The sequence below is a fragment of the Colobus angolensis genome, unplaced genomic scaffold, assembly GCF_000951035.1.
Source record: "Colobus angolensis palliatus isolate OR3802 unplaced genomic scaffold, Cang.pa_1.0 Scaffold463, whole genome shotgun sequence".
NCBI classification, from domain to species: Eukaryota; Metazoa; Chordata; class Mammalia; order Primates; family Cercopithecidae; genus Colobus; species Colobus angolensis.
This window is the reverse complement of record NW_012118077.1, coordinates 1,765,635-1,776,043: the sequence shown is the minus strand read 5'-3', so window position 1 is coordinate 1,776,043 and position 10,409 is coordinate 1,765,635. Positions and strand designations below refer to the sequence as shown.

The following is a 10,409-nucleotide window of genomic DNA, read 5'->3' as shown; positions in this document are numbered from 1 at the left end:
TGGCCAGGCTGGTCTCGAACTCCTGACCTCGTGATTCGCCAGCCTTGGCCTCCCAAAGTGCTGGGATTACAAGCGTGAGCCACCACACCTGGCAGCTGGTGTCCCAGTTTCTGCCTGATGTTTAAGCCCCTCTAAATTCTGGCCACACACATACTCCTGTGCACCTGACCTTATTTCCCACAGTTTCCCAACCCCATTCTGAGATGCAGTGATATGTCCTGTACTCTCCTACAGGTTTTGTTCATTTCATTGAACTTAGGATGCTCTCCCTTTGTTTGACCACTTAAGTCCAGCCCCTTTCTTGAAAATTTAACCACAATCCCACCTCTTTCATCAAGTGTCCCGTGAACACTCTGTGCTTTAGTACTCCCAAGCCTTGGAAAGCCTTCACATACCCCCCAAGTTTAAGATTACTCATATTCTGCCCGGTAGAATATGTTAACTTTGCCTTCTGCACAGCTCTTGGCACAGAACAGAAGACACCGTAGGTATCCTTCTAAACCTTGATTTGGGGTTAGGGTTGAAAGGACAGCCTTGTAGTCAATGTGATTCAGAAGAAGATGTGCTTCTGTTCCAGTCCGGCAAAGACAAACACTGATGGTTGAGGCTATTAGCAGGGCGTGCATGGTGGGCACATGAAGGTAGTCTCCTCTACTGCATTTCATGGCTCACCCTGGATAGTTATCTGTAAACGGATTTTGAGATATTCGAGTAATTTATGTGTGTGAGAGAGAGACTCCAGGAGGGAAGGGGTGTGGAGGAGGAATGGGTGTTTACAGGGTGGGAGTTGGTGCGCCTTGTTTGTTTTGGGTCATGTGATGTTCATCTCCCTCCTCTCCCCTGTCCCAGCATGTATCTTTTATCTAATCTACGTCTTCAGGAGGCAGTCCAGGCTTACTAATTGTGATCAGTTACAACTCATTCTTAAGTTAATGGCCAAGTCTTCAGTGTCAGTGTGATAGAAGCAATTTCTGTCTCTATTTTAGCCCCACCACTACTATCTTTTTTTCTTTTCACACATTAGGTAAACCCCACAGCCCAGTGTACCCATGCCCTGTTGAAGATGATCTACTGCTCCCACTGCCGGGGTCTCGTGACTGTGAAGCCATGTTACAACTACTGCTCAAACATCATGAGAGGCTGTTTGGCCAACCAAGGGGATCTCGATTTTGAATGGAACAATTTCATAGGTGAGCAAGTGATTAACATATTTGCATTGCTAGAGATAGCTTTGCTTCCAGTCACAAGGAATGTTGTAATTGGCAGCTATGAAATCTGTTTGTTTTAGTGTTATTTAGTGTTTGTCAGAATCCTGACTATGTAGATCATACTCAACTACTTTGACTATAGTAAAAACATTACTACAAGTGAATATTCCCTTGAACTAATGGTGGCATTTCTGAAGGTAATAGGTACAGTGACTGCCAGGTTTTAATAATGAGAAAATGCTTTTTTCTCAGAGACAGTCTCTTTCTGTCACCTAGACTGGAGTATAGCAGCACAGTCATAGCTGTGTGTAACCAGAAACTCCTGGGTTCAAGCGATCCTCCCACCCTCAGCCCCCCAAAAGCCCTGGGATTATAGGCATGAGCCACTCCCTGAGAAAGTGCCTTTTTGATATTTTCCCCTTAAAAGTCAGTTGTGTTTATGATTATAGGCTTGTATCCAAGTAAATGCTGGAGTGCAGTCCTCATGGAATTGTGAAAGTGGCTTTTAAAATGTTATATCTGTTACACTGCAACCAAATCTTCTGCAAACAGGCCAGATATGTATTTGTTATTTGGATCAGGTGAAATCTGATTGAGAAATTTAGGGATTCTGTTTCTGTACACAATTTAGCAATAGTAGTCTGCTCTGGTGAGAGTGGAAGGACTTTAGCCCTGAGAATGTAAGGGATACATATTCCTGCATGTATCTTCCACCTAGAAAACCATTCTCAGAGCCCAGACAGCAATGTAAATGAAGTGGCCAATTGCTGAGAGGGTTAGTTATGATTTTGGGGAAAGGACAAATTAAGGAGAATTTAAATGTCCAGTTGTCAATTACTTTGATGCCTGAAACAACAGTGACCAGTGTTGAAGTTCCTTATGCTGAGTATTAGTAGGACCGCACACACATACTAACAGCTCACAAAAGGGAAACTCACATTTTTCCCCACCCCAGTCACCTTTGCATAATTGCCAAATTTGAGTGTCTTTATAAGCACCTATTTTTCACTTATTTGTCGAAATCATGGGAACATGCATGCAGTTTGCTGGCTTGTTTTTTTGGGGGGAAGTGAGGGGTGTTAAGGTTGGGGAATGCTTTTTAGTCTGTGTGAGAGCTAATTACCATATTAACTCCGTTTGAAAGTGCATCAATAAATTGGCTCCAACAGATTCTTAAGAACCCTGACACAGGGGGAAAAAAAAGATGTGAATATTAAGCACTTCAGCACAATTGTAGCCTAAATAGCTCAAAGCTAGAAGACCTGAAAAAATCTTCTACACACAGAAAAGCAGAATCTCATGAAAGGGAAGGCATAAGACCAGCAAAGACACACAGGCCAAATGGCACATCATGCCCAGAATGAAGCCATGGGAGAAATTGTTGATTCAAAGTATTTCTCATGGAAGTAAAAACCCATAGCATTTCCAGATCTAAAGTTGCTGTTTTTGTTTTTTTCTCTCTCTCTTTTATCCCATGCTCATCCCCACACCCAAATGTCAAGTTTGCAGTTCTCTTTTACTAAATTGAATTTTTAAAGAAAGTTCATGATCCTCTTCAATTTCCCCTATAATTCACTGTTTCTTCAGGCAAAGTAGTAGAATTTGCCATATGGTACAAAAAAATGTATGGTGACAGTGATCAAATTTTGCCAACTTTTCTACACACACATTGGGAATGGAACGCAGAAGGGCATGGCCCTTGCCACTATTTTGATATTCTAATATGTCTAGCAGCAGCTATAACTAAACTCATATCCTTATATTAAAATACAAATGCTCCTACGTATTTTTCCTAGAGTTTACAGGTCCATATCAAATCAAAACCACACTCTGGCTTTCTCAATTGATGTTTTAAATCAGTTACTCTGAAACAAAGAGGACTTAAGTTGCTGCTGTTCTTGTTGTGCATTTTTAAAATTACATTTGTTGTCTTTGGAGAAACAAAATTAAACCCAAGTAGAAGTTGATAGGATTTCTGAATCGATTTTTCCCTAGTTATTTTAAGTGATAACTTTTTGGAGGGATGAGGTATATAGTTGTATCTAAACTTTGTTTTTAGTGGGTATACTATTCTTCATTTCTAATAAGCAGATATAAAAGACTAGGAGTAATAGACATTGTTAATCTCCAGTGCTTTTTCATGAATTTTTCACAAGGGTTTAATTAATCTGCTTTGTGGTTGTAGAATTCAGTCCCAATTTACATGCCTCTGCTGTAAATTCTTTTTTTATTTCTTGTCTCTCTCTTTTTATTCCTCTTTGCAAGGAATTTTTCTTTCCCCTTTAAATGACTGCAGCTAATGAATGGTCAAGGGCTTTTTCCTCCTTCTTTAAATCAGATCTTGGAGTTAAGTCGGGAAACTGCCTTTTGTTCTTCCAGTCAGGTCTCCAGGCTGAAGATGTGGGTTTCTGATTATTGGCAGCACAATGCAAAAGGAATCGCTTTCCCTAGTGAGAAGGGGATGCTTTGTTGCTGGGGGTGTTGGGGGTGTGGGGGGAGACTCAGTGCCAGTGTCTTGAGCACTGAAATCATGCAGTTGGACTAGACCCTTTAAGAGACTAAGGATGAACTGGTTTTCCAAATCTGTCTTCTTGTTGCCATGCTCTTCCTCTCCTCTCTTAACTGCATCTGCAACTGGCCATGAATTGAGACCCTTTAGTAAATGTTGAAGTCTTGTCAACCTTTTATCAGGATGGATCCAAATAGTTAAAACACCTTGGAACTTGGTTTTATAAGAGGCTGGTTTATATGAAGCCTTCATTTGGAAAAACAAACCAAATATCTGCCTTGCCCCTACCAACAAAAGTCAGTTTCTGGAGAATCATAAATTATGCTAAAGTGCACCTTGTTCTCCATCACATACTGTAGCTGTGTTAACACTCATTTGACTCAGGGCCAACCCTATTAATGTCGCATGTTGCTGCCAGTGGGAATTTAGTATGGGGATTGCTGGCGGGGGCACCAGCCAGGTCCTGGCAGGAGCCAGACGGATATCCCACAAACAAGGGCCCCGTGGCTCGTATCAGCCAGAGGAAAACCCAAACTCCAAACCAGTCATCTTTGGCTTTCTCTTGAGGCTTCTTATCAGGGCTGGCTGCTGTTACAGAAGAGCCGACTGATAGCCAATCATGACTTCCTCCAGGGTTAGAGGCAGCTTTGGCTCCCGAGCTGCAGACTGCAGGCAGAGTGCTCTTCAGTCGCATTCTTCAGCTACGCAGCATGCAACGCCGTGGCACCGGCCCCAACAAAGGCCCAGCTTCCCCCTCCATTCCCAGGCCCTTGTGTATAGCCGGCTGGCTCAGAGTTTACAAAGACGCCAAAGAGCCAGAAGAATTGGGGTTTATGTTTCCTTTCAGTCATTCACAAACACATTAGTGATCTGGCCATTCCTTGCCGCTAGGGGAATAAGGAGATACAAAATGCACTGGGTGTTGTTGTTGTTGTTTAAACGTATGCATTTTAGATGTTTATTATCTGTCTATTCATAATCTTTTTATTGGGAGCAGGTGATTTCTTCTCAGCTTACGAAGGAATATGCTTTCTGTACATAGCAGCCCTGATGATTTGACAATGATGAACACATTTAAGTTGTGCTCCACTTGTTTACAAAAGTCTCCTTTTGCTAGCACATCAAAAGCATTTTTTTCTCTCCTCTAGTACAATGGTATATTCATGCTTTCAGCCCTTACTTAGAGTTAGAAGCATCACTTGATTGGCGCTTACCACAATGCATTCTGAAACTTCATTTGTTATTACTGTTTTAAAAATTGCATTTCACGGAAATCTATTTGTGGTTTATGACATCGGAATTGTAGTTTAGAGAAATGACCCCATGCATTCAAATGTTGTGTAGCATTTGTTCTAGGTTGAAGGTGAAAGGTTGATGACCAGATTTGGTTTCATTGATATGCTGATGCCTATGCTCCTTTCCACTAGAAAGCTTAGGTAGAAGCTCAGCTGGGGGCTGCAGTTGTCAGCGGTGTTCTTTGGGAAGGGCACAATCTTCCGGAAACTAGCCCTTCTTTCTAGTAACCATCCTTGCACTACCTGAAGGTGATAGATAATGTTGGTCTAACTCCTTTCTTGCCATGCACTAAGCACTAGGGTGTAAAGCGGGGATAAACAAGTTTAAAAGTTCACTGTTTGTCATTAATGAAGCATCCTTTTTGTCATTTGGGGTTTTCATTTCGAAGTTCTTCTAATTTTGTAAAACAGGTAGCAGGCAAAAATACTAAGCCTCATACTCCTTAGAAACATGTATGGCAAGAAAACAAAGACAATGTATTTTACTGAAGCGATTCAGTGCTTACTGGAAAATGCTAGACTACGCCAGAGTCTAAAGCAGGATAATCGGTGAAGATACATACTGTGAGCCCACTAATTTTGTATACTGTGTCTTGTGTCATCTTTTCACTTTGGAAAAAAAAAGGAGGTGCATGCTTTAAGATCAATTGAGGCCATTGTATTTGCAATGAGAAGTTTTTCTTAATACAAAAATTGGATTATTCAAAGTTTTATTATTTGAAAAGTCATTAGAATTCCTAGGAACTCTTTCATTTGTATTTTCCAACGGTACACTCAAGGATCTGAGGGGTTTTGTTTTTAAAAATGAAAGAAAAGAATTAATATGCCAGCATCTTAACTGATTTATGTTTTTGACTCTTATAAATGGAATGTGAAACGAAAAGATCCTAGGGAGGTCTCTGGGAGAACTGGCATGTTCTTTTGCCTCCAGCCTTAGGTTTGTCTTCTGGGAGCTAACTAAGCCTTACAGTGACAGTGGCTGACACACGAATAATCAGTATTGAGGAGAGTTCCTGATTTGGTTTCCTTGCTGTAGAACTAAGCCTTCATCTGGCCATTTCACATTTCAGAGAGCTAGTGTTACATAGTGACTAAATGCAATTTGGTGTAAGGGAAATAGATATAAAAAGATAAAAACAAGAATTCATTATGATCCATGTCTTACTTCCCCCACCCCATGCAGGAAACAGGAAAAAAAAAACTTAGATTGATTTACCCAAGGCCAAACTAATGATTGACTTTTTATGCTGTGTTGTTCTTCCCCAAACCTCATATTAGATGCTATGCTGATGGTGGCAGAGAGGCTAGAGGGTCCTTTCAACATTGAATCGGTCATGGATCCCATCGATGTGAAGATTTCTGATGCTATTATGAACATGCAGGATAATAGTGTTCAAGTGTCTCAGAAGGTAACGAAGGCAGGATGCTGGAAAGGGGAGCTGGGGAACCACCCCTCCCCCGCCCGCCCCGCCTTGCGTTGGCATGTGACTTCCCTAACATGACTACACTTACTCCAATGCAGGTTTTCCAGGGATGTGGACCCCCCAAGCCCCTCCCAGCTGGACGAATTTCTCGTTCCATCTCTGAAAGTGCCTTCAGTGCTCGCTTCAGACCACATCACCCCGAGGAACGCCCAACCACAGCAGCTGGCACTAGTCTGGACCGACTGGTGAGCATTTTGGCAGGAAGGGCCGTGTTTAATGACAATGAACTGAAAACTCTTGCTCAGAATGAATTTTTAGCTGGAAGGCTGACAAGTGTGGGTCTTTCGGGTATCACTTTTCAAGCAAATAGGATGTGGATGTCAGTCAATCTGCCTGTCCCATTTTCTAGCTCAGAAAGTTCCTGGGTAGTCAAGGAGTTATGATGCAGTAAGTCTTGTCTCAAAACTTCTCTTTAGATTCACCATGCATTTACTGAACATCTACTATGTGTCCATCACTGTGCTAGGCACAGAGAAGCTCAGAGAAATAAGGCAGATCCTTGTTCTCAAAAGGTACCAACAAGGAGGCAAAGAGGGAGAAGTAGATGTTCCAGGCTTGTTAACATAAAATGATGTTTAGTAAACGCTGAGATGGGAGAAGAGTGAATAACTGTAGGCAAATTGCTTTATCCACAGTAATATGCTACAAAAATGTAAGAAAGTATTCCTGCAGTAGTAGGAACACAGAAGAGGGAATCTGAGGAGACAGGGATGGAGAGAAAGAGCAATAGCAGCTATGTTTCACAGAGTGCATAATATATGCGCTTGATCCTGACTCTAAAAGCCTTAGGAGAAGAGACTGCGTATTATCTTTGTGCCTACAGGGCATGGAACCTGGTAGGCCTCAGATGGTACTTACAATGAGGTGCACGAGGGATCTAGGCCACTCCTTTGGAACTTACATTTCAGCTATTCATTTGAGTGGTTTTGTACTTCTAAGATATAAATTGGAGTTGCATCTTCCTCTTCTAACTAAAGTTGAAAATGAATTGCATATCACTCTGGGGATACTTTGGAAATGGCCAGAAGGCACATTTGTAGGTAGTTTTGTCTTGCCTTACAATGATCCCTTTTTTTGTTGTTTCATAATTAGGTTACTGATGTCAAGGAGAAACTGAAACAGGCCAAGAAATTCTGGTCCTCCCTTCCGAGCAACGTTTGCAATGATGAGAGGATGGCTGCAGGAAACGGCAATGAGGATGACTGCTGGAATGGGAAAGGCAAAAGCAGGTTAGTGTCTGTTGAATGAATTTGAAGTCTGTCCCTTCCTAGATGCCTGGGTGACCTTCAGAGAGGGTTCTCGCAATTGTCACCCGAGGCATCAGGAAGCAATTCACAGTAGGTAGCAACAACATGGAAGGCTTCTAGGCATTCTTAGGAACAGGCTTTGCATTGGGAGTATTGAGAAGGCACCCAGTTACTTACAAAGAGTGCTGAGTCAAAAGTTTGACAGTAGTTATAGTCTCGTATTAGGGCCGTTCCAATAATGTCATTATTTTAAAAATATTTAATGCCCGTTGCTCTTTGCCCATGGCCTAGCCTAATAAATAACCAGTTCTCAAAGGTTCCATTCTCTGACTTGATGCCCTGTGTCCCTCCCTTAGACACTCAATAAGTTAGAGAAGTACCCATACTTTTGTTTGTTTGTTTGTTTGAGATGGAGTCGCGCTCTTTTGCCCAGACTGGAGTGTAGTGGCACAATCATAGCTCACTGCAACCTCCGCCTCCCGGGTTCAAGCAATTCTCCTGCCTCAGCCTCCTGAGCAGCTAGGACTACAGGTGCCTGCCACCATGCCCAGCTAATTTTTTTTTAATTTTTTTTTTGTATTTTTAGTAGAGACGGGTTTTCACCATGTTAACCAGGATGGTCTTGATCTTCTGACCTTGTGATTCGCCCTCCTCAGCCTCCCAAAGTGCTGGGATTACAGGTGTGAGCCACCACACCTAGCCAGTACCCATACTTCTTTACTTCAACCCACCAACCTCCTCAAGAGGGATAGCTTCCTTCCTTCCTTCCTTCCTTCCTTCCTTCCTTCCTTCCTTCCTTCCATCCTTCCTTCCACAGAGTATCACTGTCAACCTGCTAGAATGCAGTGGCGAAATCTCGGCTCTCTGCAACTTCACTGCAATCTCAGCTCACTGCAACCTTTGCGTCCTGGGTTCAAGTTAATCTTCTGTGTCAGCCTCCTGAGCATCTGGGATTACAGGCGCACACCACCACACGCAGCTCATTTTTATATTTTCAGTAGAGACGGGGTTTCGCTATGTTGGCAGGGTTGGTCTTGAATGCCTGACCTCAAGTGATCCACCCACCTCAGCCTCCAAAAGTGCTGGGATAGCTTTCAAGAAGGTTTCCATCAAATTGGAGAAATGAGGAATCCACAGGAACAAGAAAGATTAGAGTTCATTAGGAATTGAAGAACTTCCATCTAATTTTGCTTGGTGGAAATACTAGAATCTAGCAGAAATATTTGATAATCTCTTGTATAATCTTGATAATCTTCAAGCCTGTAATCCCAGCACTTTGGGAGGCAGACAGATAAAATCTTTTTGCTTTACGATTCTTCTTACTGGGGTCATTTTACATTCCAGGTACCTGTTTGCAGTGACAGGAAATGGATTGGCCAACCAAGGTAACAACCCAGAGGTCCAGGTTGACACCAGCAAACCAGACATACTGATCCTTCGTCAAATCATGGCTCTTCGAGTGATGACCAGCAAGATGAAGAATGCATACAATGGGAACGACGTGGACTTCTTTGATACCAGTAAGCATTTGTGGTTTGAAGGTACAAATTGCTCTTGTATGCCTTCTGATGAGAACAAGTGGAATGAAATCTCTATTTCATTTTTTTTAAACTAGGTGATGAAAGTAGTGGAGAAGGAAGTGGAAGTGGCTGTGAGTATCAGCAGTGCCCTTCAGAGTTTGACTATAATGCCACTGACCACGCTGGGAAGAGTGCCAATGAGAAAGCCGACAGTGCAGGTGTCCGTCCTGGGGCACAGGCCTACCTCCTCACTGCCTTCTGCATCTTGTTCCTGGTTATGCAGAGAGAGTGGAGATAATTCTCAAACTCTGAGAAAAAGTGTTCATCATCAAAAAGTTAAAAGGCACCAGTTATCACTTTTCTACCATCCTAGTGACTTTGCTTTTTAAATGAATGGACAACAATGTACAGTTTTTACTACGTGGCCACTGGTTTAAGAAATGCTGACTTTGTTTTTTCATTCAGTTTTGGGAGGAAAAGGGACTGTGCATTGAGTTGGTTCCTGCTCCCCCAAACCATGTTAAACGTGGCTAACAGTGTAGGTACAAGAACTATAGTTAGTTGTGCATTTGTGATTTTATCACTCTATTATTTGTTTGTATGTTTTTTTTCTCATTTCGTTTGTGGGTTTTTTTTTCCAACTATAGATCTCACCTTGTTTCTTACAAGCAAACCAGGGTCCCTTCTTGGCATGTAACATGTACGTATTTCTGAAATATTAAATAGCTGTACAGAAGCAGGTTTTATTTATCATGTTATTAAAAGAAAAAGCCCAACAAGCAGTAAAATTTCCATTTCTCCCTGTTAATTTAGTTGCCTTATCTGGAGAGACGTGGAGGTGATTTTCTTTTTTTTAATTATTATTAAGTTAGGACAGAATGTGAGGACACGAGCAGGCTTCTGAGCCACTTGTCAGATTGTATTCAAAGCATCAATCCAAGAAGAAGGTTATACGTACTTCATTTACAGGTGGTAATTGGAAGAGACTGCAGATTACTGCTTTGAATGAGTTGAATTACATAAGCTAAGATCACTGTAGGTCCATTTCCTGAACCCACTTATATATAAACTGTAACTCATTTGGAAAAAGATTCTGGATATCCTCCCCTTTGAAGGATAGAAGGCGTTCAGGATGTCCCAGTTATC

At 41.9% G+C, this 10,409-nt stretch overlaps 1 protein-coding gene across 1 annotated transcript in view; it reads left to right on the top strand.

Annotated features, from left to right (window-relative positions):
- The window catches only part of GPC4 (glypican 4), a 37,059-nt gene extending 26,856 nt beyond the window's left edge, over positions 1–10,203 (top strand). The window contains exons 3-8 of the mRNA XM_011958260.1: positions 1,025–1,190; positions 6,291–6,421; positions 6,535–6,681; positions 7,589–7,725; positions 9,088–9,263; positions 9,359–10,203. Of these exons, the coding sequence (XP_011813650.1) occupies positions 1,025–1,190; positions 6,291–6,421; positions 6,535–6,681; positions 7,589–7,725; positions 9,088–9,263; positions 9,359–9,561 (960 nt within the window). The 3' untranslated portion in view covers positions 9,562–10,203. The remainder of the gene's footprint in view (positions 1–1,024; positions 1,191–6,290; positions 6,422–6,534; positions 6,682–7,588; positions 7,726–9,087; positions 9,264–9,358) is intronic.
- Positions 10,204–10,409: the final 206 nt, after the last annotated feature.